The 13,659-nt window shown below is 35.8% G+C and overlaps 1 protein-coding gene across 1 annotated transcript; it reads right to left on the minus strand.

The window, feature by feature from the left end:
- Positions 1-650: 650 nt before the first annotated feature.
- Positions 651-5,061, minus strand: LOC135119463 (uncharacterized). The gene is made up of 23 exons (XM_064043880.1): positions 5,043-5,061; positions 4,771-4,962; positions 4,585-4,722; positions 4,394-4,530; positions 4,284-4,326; positions 4,037-4,227; positions 3,893-3,987; positions 3,770-3,822; positions 3,544-3,636; positions 3,405-3,464; positions 3,120-3,256; positions 2,741-2,850; positions 2,617-2,679; positions 2,421-2,557; positions 2,308-2,364; positions 2,166-2,258; positions 1,966-2,065; positions 1,807-1,914; positions 1,709-1,746; positions 1,279-1,649; positions 1,084-1,231; positions 933-1,030; positions 651-878 (listed from the first exon to the last, which is right to left on the minus strand). Exons 1-23 carry the CDS (start codon positions 5,059-5,061, stop codon positions 756-758), a joined length of 2,604 nt encoding a protein of 867 aa, XP_063899950.1. The 3' UTR covers positions 651-755.
- Between the last annotated feature and the right edge of the window lie 8,598 nt (positions 5,062-13,659).

The raw sequence follows: 13,659 nt of genomic DNA on the forward strand, positions 1-13,659 counted from the left end.
AGGCATTGCAGCAAGGCAATATACAGAAACGTATTTAATTAGTTTGGTAGCAACTGTCAACTGCAGGAGGCTCTGTCTGCTTAGTCCACCCCGCACATAGTTTTCTATAAGCGTAAGAATATGCCTGGGTTTAGAGTTTTCTACTTAACCTGTCCTCTTTACATTAAAAAAAAGGACAAGCCCTTAAAGTAGACAAATAGCAAATCAATGAAACTCGTAGGATAAAGAACTCTATTTGAGGGCAATCGCGTATTTAGAAGTCCATAAACAGAATTTGTCTCGTGATATTTCCTTTGTGGCATTATTAAGTGAAGTGATCGCAGTAACGAAAAGGTGACAAGTTTATTTCTTAACGAAATATTTAAAAGAAAAGCTGTTTTCTTATAGGTTATTGTAGTAATCTTTGACCGGCAATTTATATAAATATTCACAGGCAATGACTTGACAGCAACTTGTCGACTTGCGGAAAAATGCTTACTACAAACGTGAAAGCGAAAGACCCTATTAGTTTAAAAGAGGGAGCTTAATGGGTCATCGGCGGGTTATAGTTTCTAGAAGGCATAGAATAGAGCGCTAAGAGCGGTGGGAGACTGGCAGAGTGGCAAGCGAAGAGTCGGTATTTGTCACTTTCTGCGCTTTTATTTATACTGGTTGTGTATTTAGGTGGACTTCATTAACTAATTTGCTTAATGTACTTTATTGATTTTAGAAGGGGAGATTACTGCTTGTGGTCTACTGCGGGGGCGTCTTTCCCATCATCGACTGGGGCCGGCAGCGGGCGGCTCTGTAAGCTGCCTGTAGTTTGCTTGCACCTCATCAGGAACTTTCAGTTTTATAAAAGTTTCTATGGCTACTTTTTGTTTTTCTCTTAAGTTTTTCTGCGGGGTTATTATAAGTTGTAATAAAGCGCGTACAGTTCAAAAGGTGCTTACGGCCATTTTAAATATCTTCGTTTGAGTTTCTAAAATATTATAAAGCAGAAGCGCAAGGCTTTCTCTCTCGCGGATGAACTCTTCTTCGATATTAAAGTCTTTAGAAGTATAAAGTAAAGCACAAACTATTAAAAAGAGTGTTTCACAGAACCTTGACAATCTGTAATTTTACTCTCCTCGTACTTGTTTCCGTACAGAAAGGGAAATTCGCATTGACATGGCATGAAGTAGATAACGTTGAGATACGGGGAGTTCACGCGCACACCAAGAAGCGTTTTATTACAGAGAACATCAAAAACCTGCTTTCATTAGCATGTGTTCACTGAAAAGAACTAATGATCATCACCTTGACGCATGGCACATGTTGCACGGGCGTGGTGGGGGTAGGAACCAAGTTCTTTGTTTGAACTTCGGACGAGCCAGTAGCTGGACAACTTTCCGGCAGATCGGTAGGAGCAGGTGTACATAAATCGGCACTCGCAGGAGCTGCTGTCTGAGGAAAAGTAACTTTCCGTTCTGCGACGGATGAAGAATTTTCAAGTTGAGAGAGTTCATTATTTTCAGCGTCCACCACTTTCCTTAGTTTGGCGGGGCTCCCCCCTTCTCTGCTGCTCTCCACATAATTTTCCCTTGTCTCTTTCGATGCTACTCCAAAGAGAGTTTCGAGAGTAGGCTCCGCAGGAGCACCGTCTCGCGGCACTTTATTGGGTTCTTGGGCTAGACAATAGAATTCATGTTAGTTAGTGTAGAACTGCCCAACAAGGCTCATGCACGACCTCGTCCTTTTTGCTTTCCCTCGGGATTTTTTAATTCTCTAAAAAAAGAAAAATAAGAGCTTTACTAGAAATATAAGCATTCACGGTATGACAGAGACTGGCCGTTCTCCTTTACAATGAGATTGGTCTGCAAGCGATAGATCCATTGATTGATGGTTTTTTCGCTAGGCACTTTCGGCGGAAGGGCGAACATTGGCTGTGAGACGCTGTTAGCGGTAAGATGTATATCGAATATAAGCCTAAAAAAAAGTGAATACTTTAGACCAAAAAAGGCCTCAAAGTCGAATAGCGCAGGGCTGACTTTATTCTTGGGGAAGTATATTTTCTGGACCTTCGAAAGGAAATCATTACCTAAATCTATAAATAGCCTGAGAGCTAAAGACCCAAAGTCTACGATATTACATCATTTTAACAATAAAGTAAAACGTATCGGCTCTCAAACTTTACAATTATAAACCTCCCAGATTTTTATTAGTCAGGTACAGACCGTCGCCTGTTAGCTGGAAGACTCCATCGGGAAGAATAGAGAACAGATACGGATATCTCACTCCTTACCATGTAAAATTATAATAAAAAGTAGCAGTTTTAAGACGCTAAACCTTTTTTCACTACACTCCAGTAGACTTTGAAACATTTAAAACCGACTCTTTGTTTTCCTTATTAAGAATAAGTAAAAAGAAAGTGACAAAAAGGGCGTAACCCAAAATTCAACCCCTTCCTGCGGAGAGGATTGTGATGTTCGACTGGCGTACAAAGAGTGGTTCTTTGGGAAGGTCCGGAAGTTCGGTGAACGAAGTGTGAATTACTAACGGTCGATGCAACTGCAGGTACTGCGCAGATAGGAGCCCTCTAGATACAGAGAGCGGCCGTGATAAACAGTGACAGTGCAGGGTATAAAGAAACGCAACTTTTCCGAGTTATCCTTACGGTGTTGGGAGCACTGCATGCGCTTCTTTTGCAAAAACAGGCACCTAGAGAAGAGTTGTTCATCATGCAACTTTCCTTTTATTCAAAAAAAGCTAGAGGTGATACCCGGACGCAACAGCACATGGCAGATGGTAGGCATGGGGGCAATTTATTTCTTCCTGGTCCTTATATGTACACATGACGGTGGCCCCCGCTCGTTGGCACAGCTGGCATTTCTAGTGAACTGCGTTACCTACATGTTACACCGGTAGGTACGGGCGGGTGTCGGAAACCGCTTTTTTACTAACTCTAGAGTAGACAACGGCAAAGAACACGTGCTTGTTCTACACAATACTCTTCCTGGACAATACGGGAAACAAATGCGTAATGTAAGCCCAACGAAGCGAATGATCATTTTAACAAAGCCACTATTGCAAAACTTAGGATTGCCTTTCACGCACAAACCCGCTGCCTACCACATTCTATCGTTCATATCACAGTGTACATGAAAGCTTCCAAGGCGGATAGCACTGAGAACGTTGAAAAGTAAGTGCTCCAGCATTTCCTCACGGACAGAAAAAGCCCAGTAGGCGCAGGCCTTATGGACCCAGATGTCGTATGCAGCGTAGAGCAGATCCCCTGCTACCGTTATAATTAAGGTAAGCACTACATAAAAACCAAAGCCCAAAAAAGAATTATAAAAAATTAAAGGTTAAACGTAAATTGGAAGAGTGCGAATTTAAAGTAAAAGACGACGCACAAGCCCTACTCACGGTTATGTACAGCTTACTTATTCCGTGGCCTCTGTGGTGGCAGAGACTGCACTTTCGGTCATCTTCTTGTTCAGTAACTTTAAGTATTCATTGTTATTACAGTTAAAGAAGATTATAATAAAAAGTTTATCGACTCATTAAACCAAATAATCACACCATCGGGTAAGCTTGTCAAGCTCGATAGGTGAACGAGCTCAAGTTTCGAGCGGACGGGCTTTGGTGCCTGGCAATTACCGCAAAACCAGTTGCCTATAAAGGTAGAGAAGAGAATTTTAAACTCGAAATTAAGAAGGAAAGTGCTTCAGATATTAAAGGGTTGGAATAAAAAAAAATTGAAAACGTCCAAAATGGTGGACAAAGATATTTAAAAAGCTAAAAGGACCTTCGGGAATATTTTTCAAGGGTTCGGCCAAGCAGGTTTTATAATGAAAGGTTCTTATTACGCAAAGCAGCCAAAACAATCTTACTGATGCCCTTCGGTTATAGTAAGAAAAAGAAAAGAGACCTTCCACAGTCATCACAAACTAGAAGTTCATCCTGTGGATCTTCCTCTCCACACTTTTCACAGACGATACAAGAAAGACAGTTGTACTTCCAATTCTAAAACAACAACATGATATAGTAATACACCACAAGATGACTTGGACACCTTATATCGGTTAATTTGTTTTAGTTGAGCGACAGAATCACAACAACTCAGATGACTCGACTCGCAACAGGTCGAGCATGTGACATATTCTCCTGTACACACAGCGCCACACTTTTTACAGCAGTCGTAAACAAATGCAAACTCGCTAGAAAATTCTAAAATCCTCCAGTCAGGATCTTCGTCATTCTCCTCTTGATAAATTAATAAAATAAATAATATAGCATTATAATAAGGCATAGAAGTGCACCTTCATGTTTCGTTAGAGCAGCTAAAATTTTTAGAAAAAAAGTCTAAAGTTGTAAAAATAGTTGCCCTAGAATAATTTAGAATATTGAACTTTATTAGATACTAGTTTACTTTTATTTCCTCCGCACTCTTTATCACTTGAGCTCTATTATTACCAGAATATCTATGAGCACTATCCACCAGCAACGTTAAGTCATCTTTAAGTTCTTCTAAAGTTGTGTACTCATGCTTTTGATGCTTTCTAAGGACTTTAAATAACCTTAAAATTAGAGTTGGTTCTTGCATAAAAGTATATAGGTTACTTTGTAAAAAATCAACAAGGCCCTTATTTTCGCTGGTTGTTAGATTTTTGTTGTCATTAGCAAAAGATAAAACTTGCTTAACGCTGGAAGAAGATAGCACTTTTTCAAATAGTTTTTCCAAGTTCAAATAATGGTAAGCTAAAAGAAATAATTACTATTGACTAAAAACTAAAAGTTATATTAAACCTGTATAGATATTTTGTTGTAGACGAACTATGTTTAGTGAAGGTACTTCTATTTCCACCTTTATGGCCTCCTCGTCTAAGGCTATTTTATATAAAGTTTTATTACCCGTCTTTTCGGCTGCTCGAATTGTTCCATTATAGAATTGACGTTTAAGTTTGTCATAAAAAACAACTTTATCTGAACTTTTAAGGTCTAAATAGGAATTAAAATGAAAAATAATAAAAATCTTTTAAATTTTTTTTACTATTTAATAGACTAAAGATTAAACATACTCTCTCTTGTTTTCGTCATTTAGAGGACGTTCCCATTAACAACAATGCTTGTCTAGCAAGGTCTTTTATTGGATAATCAAAACCCAGTGATTATCACACAACTCGATTTAAAATGAGCAACTATCTAAATAGTTTATATCAGAAAATCTTTCCTTATATTAGTTTTACGCCTTTTACGTTTAGTCTGTTTATTGTTTCATTGCTTATATATTTTTAAAATTATTCAAAGTAAAGGAAAATATATTTCGAATTCTTTAACATTTAAACCTTAAAACAGCACTAATTTAAAACCGAACAAAAGCGTGAAACAAAAAAAGTTTCTATAAAATTTTTTAAAAGAAAATCTTACCGTTGACGGGCTTGTGAATACATTAGCATAGATTAAATTGGAAGTGTGGGAAGATTTACCCGGTAAAGAGACGTTGGCGTTTAGAAGAAAAAATCAGCATGGGTATCATAATCAAGTCAGCATCCTAGCTTTTACCCAGTTACTTTTCTTTGTTGAGACAAAACGTTCAAGTCCTTGAAGCACATTAATCTTTTTAGGTTTAGTATAAGTAATTGTAATAGAACACTTTTCTGCTATTAAATATAAGTTTATAAGTTTATAAAGGATAGCTTCTCTGTTTTTCTTCTACTTGAGCTATTAGGAGCATATATGATATGACAAAATACTTTAATCAAACATACTGTAAATATATGACCTCTATGTAATAAACGAGAAAATAACTTCTTACAACAATTGAAAAGCCTCTGTGAAAAGAATATTTGTCGATAGAACTTCTCTACCACGCTATTTACCATACTACCGCCATGTGTATGAGGTATGATATATATAAACAGATTTGCATCCTTCTCTGCAAAAGAAAATTATATATTTGAACCATTCGTGTTAATGCAGCTGTCAAGGGTTGGTATCTTTTATGTTCGATAGTTCTCTAATTAATATCAAACAAGAACTAAAATTTAAGGTGGCTAGTACCTTTTGATGAAAAAATTTAATTTAAAAATTCCATAGATTTTTTTCATGTATTTTATGTAAACTTAATCTGAATTTAGTAGAGGGTATAGTTTCGTACAGTTTCGTGGCCTCGTAGTATGTCACGTGCAAAGTAGCTAAACCTTTGGGGCTAAATTTTCCATAGGTATTCCTTTTTTGCTTTTAATGGCTACCATTAGAGTTAAATTTCGTACTAAGAATCAATTCTAGCGCTTCCACAAGCGATGGCACACGAGTTGGGTTATAAAATTTTAAATACAACCTTTGTTACGGCTATATGCTACCATCGGTGGGATGAAAGTATAAAGAATGAATATCTCTAAAGAAAACGTAAGATGGGATGGCATATATTATTGGTGATAAATAATAGTGTGGCCATTTACAAGTCGGTGATGGGTGTGCTCTAGCACGCAACTAAGGATTAAATGTTCTGGAAAACCCCTCAATATGGCACTATCACGGGTAGTAGCTGTAACAAGTGATAATATTCATGTATACCGCAAATTAGGAATAAATGGACAGTTATTTACTAGATAATAAATGTGATATGCATAAGGCTGTTCCCTTATATCACAGTACACATTCTACCCAGGAAACAAAGATATTCTCCTGCGGGGGCCTACATTATTTATATTGACTGACAAGTAGTTAGTAAGTGAATATAATTTAGTGAGGATTAAGTTGTAAATTATATAAGCTAGCCAGTGGCGCAGCTCAAAAAAGATCTTTTTTTCCTTCTATCGCTGGTTGCTCGGAGGCCTGCTTCTTGCGTTGAGTAGCGTCGCTGGGTAGTAGAATTAATATATTATAATGTATAATTATTGATCTTTATTACACTTCGGTCACCAGAGTAGGTAGTTTCAGTGCTCTAAAATAACAATTTTACTCCATATAGCTACTACGCATAATTTTTTTTCGTATTTATAATGAGTTAAGGCAAAGTCGACTTTGAGAAAACTTTGTGTCTAATAGAGCGTTACCTGGTAAGGATTGAAGAGTTTAGCTATAAAAGAAGTGGGCTTAACTTAGTAAGAAAGTTTTATAACGAGATATTTACAGTTAGTAGAGAAGGAAGCTGAAAAGGAATTCCTATAGGCTCTTCAGTAAAAATTTTGAATGCTATATAAAAAGGCTGGCAGGGCAAGCGGATCATTCTAATAACTGGATTCAATAACCGGTAAGACGCTATTTAGTAATGGTCCGAAGGGGTAAGATCTCCGAAAAGGGAAACTTTTACTGGAGTTATAGTGTTTGGAGCGATAGCTGTAGAGGTGGTAGTAATAGTCTAGTTTATAGTCAACTTAAAGACTATTAATGTAAGATCAAGGGAGATAGAGACTCTGATACAAGCTATGTTATTTTTAAAATGGTGAGCGAAACGAAACATACACCTATTCTTAAATGTAAGGCAGCTTAGTTTTGGAGGTGAATAACCTGACTGTGTTGAATTAAGTTAAATAACATGACAAGCGGTTAAGAGTCTACTTAGTGAGGCATAGACTTTGCAGAGATGTGGACTCACTGCTTGGCTAAAAGGATCTTCAGGATCTGGGCTTTCCATTAGTTAACGTTAAAGGACCCTCGCGGTCTCATATGCACTATAAGACTGAAAATCTTATAGAGAAGGGAACGGTTAGTTTTGGTGAAAGGATCGAGGAAAGCTTACTTTAGGATGAGAACGAATTGGTTCGAAAACAAGACAATGTGACGGAAAGATTTTAATAGGAATTACAGCGGTTGATATGAAGGGAAGTAAAAAAGTCAATGGTGAGCCGTTTAGCTAAAAGAATTTATAACTTTATAAGGAAGCCAGAGAGAAAAAGCGTTTCGCGGTCGGAACCACTTAAAGTTACGTTGAAAAGAGTGCTTCTCCCATATGGTGTAAGAATGAGATCAAGGTTTTTTAAAGAAAAAAGTAATTATCAGAGAGTGTGAGAAATTACTGTATCCTGGTTTGTCAGAGCTCTCAAAAGTTACGAGTGAAATCATGGCCAATGTCATTAAAAAACCTAAACACAATTATGCTAACCGGCAAGAGTTAAGAGCACTAACCAGAAAAGTATCTGAGAATGTGTGACGCGCTGTAAGGTTTTCATAAGTGGTGTGTTGTAAGAAGATATAGCGTGGCAAAAAAGCGTTTAATTATGAAGGCGAGAGGCGATAAATCTTTACTAGTTTGCACAATGCTAAGGGATTTTACCAGAGAGCTATACATCGCGATTTCAGAAAAACACTTTGCGTTCACTATACCGAACGACAAGAGGATTCAATGGACGATGCTTCTTTTTGGTTGTATAAACGCACCTTTTGAATATCAAAGGTCTATGATATTGCATTGTGTTTGAATCACCACTGATTTATAAAAAGTTTTTTTTCTTTAAATAAGTCCCAGTCTATGTTTTTCACTTCAGTGTATATTCCATATCTTTGAAAATTTTCTTCAATTATCCTCCCTTAATATGGCCCCGTATATCATGCCATTCTTCAAGGGTTCCATTAGTTTTGTTCTCAGTAACATTAAACAACCATATAAACCCTTAGGGATACTCTGCATCCCGCAGTAGGTCTTCCTTGAGAACCCTTTGAGTCAAAGATGGCAACTTTAATTATATAACGTATTCTTGTACCATATTAATCAAGTTTTTACTTTCGCTGGGGAAGTGTAAAGTTTTTCAGTTCAAATATTTTCCTGTACTCTCTGCAGGCACATAACCACTTTACCCATAATATCCTCTCTTTGCAGGGTCTATAAATTTTAATTGACTTTCTACCCTTAATTATGTGAACAGCCCGCCTCTGCTTGTGGTAGATAAGCTTACTGACCAGTACCTATTCCTACTAAGAAAAGGTGTTTGTTTACTTTGCCTATTTACCATATCTAGCAATATGACCACGTTTACCACACGTATAGAACTCCTAGGTTTTTCTTCCCTTATAATTTATTCACCTCTGTTATTCCTATTAATAGCCAATTTTGTGAATCAGGCCTTCTAATTTTTATCATCAGCGAATCTCCGGTTAGCTTGAACTTGCTGTTTCATCGTAACTTTCCATAAAATTGCTGAATTAAGAACCTCCTCTTAACCATTTTTTGTTCCAGGGCTGTTTCGATTCATTAACACATTCTTCTTAAAAGAGGCCCAGATCTCATCATTGGGCGGCGCCCCCAGGAACCTGGTCAATTTCATTCGGTTACTAATTTTAGCTGCTGACTTGTCCTGATGCTCTGTTCTGTAGCTCAACAAGTTGATCCTATTCGTGATAGCCCTAATGTCTTCAATTTCACTCTTTCTGGCTGTAAAAATTTTTCTTCTAAGGCCAAAAGCATGCTCTCCGTAATAACGTTAAATTTATTATTAAGGACTCTGTATAGGTTTCATTGAAGTTCACAGCTTATTTCCGTCCCTCGAACTTCTCGTAATAAGATCACTAAGGACGGTCATTAGTAGAGATCAAGTTTTCTTCAGTCTGTAGATCGGGTATCAGTTGGTGGTCTCCACGGTGTCAGTGTAAGTCAGACTCGAGATATATACTCCACTCAGACCAGTCTGCTTCGGTTTTCAATCTCCGAATACAGGTGTCATTTATCATTGTGTTCTCATTCATTATATAATAAGAACAAGTAAATAACTTTCGTAGAGTGTCATCTTAAAATTTAATGAATCGCTGCTTTCAAGTCCACAGTATTATCGACATGAAAGCTTTACACGTCCCCAGCGCAAATGAAAACTTGATTAGTGTTGGACAACTATGTGCTGAGAATAGAGTTGTCATCTCTGACTCTAAGCAATGTAAAGTTAATGAAAAAAGGTTATAAAGGAAGAACTATTGCAGGAAGCAGAGCCGAAGACTGCCCCTAAGGGTTTATATGGTTGTTTTAATGATACTGAGAACAAAACTAATAGAACCTTGAAGAATGGCGTGACATATTGGGCCATATTATAGGGGAAAAAATTAGAGATTTTACCAAGGATGGAACATACACTGGGATGTATGTAAGGAAAAAAACCATTATAAATCAGTAAAGAGGTTTAAACCTAATGAAAATCTGCTTTACGTATTTAAATAATTATAAGCAGTATTAGTGAAGATATTTTAAGTAAATTAAGAAACTGATATATAGACCCCAGCCACCCACCCAAATAAAATTTAAAAGCGTTTAAAAACACATTTGACCGGAAGTCTTTAGCTATATATATGCAAAAAACGCAAGAACTTTGTATCACCTCCAAACGACCCACTTAACCAGTTCAACAATATGCCATAGACGCGATTTTCATTGTACGGTAAGTACAAGAACAATACAGGGATTCTGAACTAACAGCACAGATCCCCAAAATCACATACCTCTACAGGACGATAGCACTTATTTACAGGTGTGGTGATGAATTTCCATGTTATAATATCTTTAGTGCAATGTTTTATGGCTACAATCTATAGAAATTATACTACAATTAAGCTTTGACTTCTTAACTGCAAGAAGAAACTAGGAAACAAATAGAAGCAAACACTTCTACTGGTTCCAAAAGGCATCCATCAAGGGAAAACTTTTCACAAAAACTTCGTCCTTATACATATGTAAAGGATGTAGTGATCACGACATAAGGATTTATTGGCCCTTCTTTAAAAAACACTGTACCTTTTGTGGACTTTAAGTCATACTGAAAATATATGCTTCTAAAAGAAAAATAATAATATAAAGCAGCACAGAAATGTTAAGCCCACAAAAATCATATCTCCCATAACACCCAATGAGTAAGGCATGATACTTGACTCTTCCACTTATGCACGTTTATTAAAGATAAAGAATTAATAGATAAGGTACGAGATGACAAAACCACTATTACAATAAATTCTGACATAAAGTTCAGTTTATGGTGCACAATTTAAACATAATCTAATATCTGTCGGGAAACTTGATTAAAATGGATACACCACTAAATTTTGAAACCCGAGTTATAATTAAGAGAAAAATCTTGCCTGTTGCTCAAGGTCGCTTGGAATACGGTATATGTTAATATATCTCACCTAAATGGTAAAATTTGTGCTTCTGCTCACTATTTAAAACAATCAAAGCTGTGTTATACTTCCTGAACACTACAATATGGATGTAATAGCTAATGACAAATGTGAATAAAATGATTAAGAAAAGGGTGAACAAGATTAGGCAAATAAAACCTAGTCAACTTCAAAACAGTGACACCCCACGGTAGGATTTAATTCTTTAAATGGACGCAAGATTCAAATATGTAATAATTCTTGCCGGAGCCAAAAGCAAATTCAAACTATTTGATTGGTTAAATGCTATAATAAACATAACAGAAACAAGAGGCTTAACAGCACTACTCATTCAGCATGTATTAAAGAGATTAGGTCAAATAAGGGTAACAAATATATCAATGAAATCTCTAACCTGAGCAACAAGGAACACTATTTACTACTCAAAAATACACCTCAATATAATATATGCTCGGTGAACGGACCATAAAAATCTTTTTAGGAGTAGATGATTTGCTTACCTCTAAAATCCTGAAGTGAGCGATGAGTGATGTCGTTTTTATCAATAAAAACAAACCAAAAAGCAACAACTTTTTTACGCGCAGTCAATTATACGAAATTGACAGCAAATACCAAAATTACCTCCCACATCTACGATTCAGACTGCAAAAAAATATCACATGATAGAGCTCTACAAGGAATATTACTTCCTAAACCATCAGACTCTACTGAAGATGAGTATTTTATTTAAATTTAAATAATAAAAAAAATTCACTCATAAGTTCTAATCAGTTACGAAAGCATATCTTCCTATGGTAAAAATAGGACTGACAATATTAGAACTATATGCTTATTCAATACAATAGGAGTAAAGGGTTAATCTTTTCTACAGATAAAACTTCCAGAATCAGTCTTGCAACTATTTAAGACAGAATTTACTAAATTATCACAGGAATAAATGTTTAAAGACAAAGAAAAAATTAATTTTACGAAGTTAAATATTAATAAAACTGAACCATTAAACATACATAAAGCTTACGATTATATAAATTAATTCCCAACTTACGTCACTGAAAATACTAAATGACCGATTAATAATAATTATGCTACGAATAAACCATTGTATACAGAAAATATATGATTCTGAATAGAAGAATGCACCACAGACCCCACGAATTGATTCCAAATAGAAATTAAAAAACAAAAATGAAAAAAGTTTTTCAAAAAAACCAGAAAAAGACCTTTTAAGTACACCTCGTACCCTTTACCTGAGTCTGATAATGAATTACAATTCATACCAATTGTCAAGAAGTCAACAAACTTCGATAAAAAACAATTAGAGTTAGTAATGAAGGAAGTACCTATCAAAAGACTAAGGAGGGCCCTCATCTAGCAGTCACCTCCCCTTCTTTTGAAGAAGTCAAGTTAGGACAATTATTATTACATGGACGCTACTACCATTAAACTTGCATCACTACTTAAAGCAGAATGGTTTCAGGATTTTAGACATAAATGTTTCTAGTATTGAAAAAATTTTATTTACAACTTGATAAGTTAATATAACAAAAATTAATAATGAACACAAGGCATGATTAACTGCGAGGTTAATAACAAACTGCTGTAATTGATTATAACTCAATCATTCCTGTCTTATCTGAGGAATCTTTCGCCTTCAACTCAATATAGCTTTAATTAAGGATATTACTAATCCATACTCTAAATATTACAACTGTACTCTTAAATACGAAACTTATGAAGCCTATAAATTTTTTATATATCATAACGAATGTATTAAATTAAAGAGAATGTTAAATCCTACAGACTGAAATATAGTCATTAGCTATAAAGATTTTAAAACATTGACTAAAAGTGTAATATGGTCCGTTAGCCATTAATATCTAAAAAAACATTGCCTTAAAAGTTAAATCTTTTCGAGATTAAGCAATGCGAAATATGTCAGTTGCAAGAAAGAAATAAGAAAGTAAGCAAAATTAGCCATATCCATTGCATAGATAACCTAGTCAAATTTTGTAGGTGGATAATTTGCACTGGGAATTAACTTCTTTTAATGGCTATCAGTACGTTATTAAGGAACTGATGCTAAATCTAAGCGTGTCACTGCAATCTTCACTAAATATAAAACTTCCTGATTGGTTAGCATGGCAGTATAAGCATATAAAAAACAGGCGAAGTCATGAGTACACGTTAACAGCAACCATTGAGAAACTAAGGGCGAAATAAGGCAGCGACAGATGAATGGAACCTCAAAAGCTGCTCCAAGAGAAGGAGTACTACATACCACGGTCCCTAAGGATTCTCCTCAATATACGCTTAATAATCCTAGCATTCAAACAATTATGATATGACCATAAGCATATCATAGCAATGGAAGCTATCCCTCAAAAAAAATGAACTTGTTTCCACATTGAATCTGGTTTAGGGATTAAAATCTCAAAACAACAGAATTTATATGCCTCTCGGTTGCATCTCCTACTTTTATAATTTGGATATTAAACGTAATTTTCAAGATAGAGAAAATACTGGAGTTCTTTTTTCTAAATCTACAGACTCCATTCGTGTTGAACACATTCCCATGGTTAGAACCTTACTAATTCTTCA

This window comes from Zophobas morio, unplaced genomic scaffold, assembly GCF_036711695.1.
Source record: "Zophobas morio isolate AGI-343-1 ecotype UQ-CSIRO unplaced genomic scaffold, CSIRO_AGI_Zmor_V1 ptg000266l, whole genome shotgun sequence".
NCBI lineage: Eukaryota > Metazoa > Arthropoda > Insecta > Coleoptera > Tenebrionidae > Zophobas > Zophobas morio.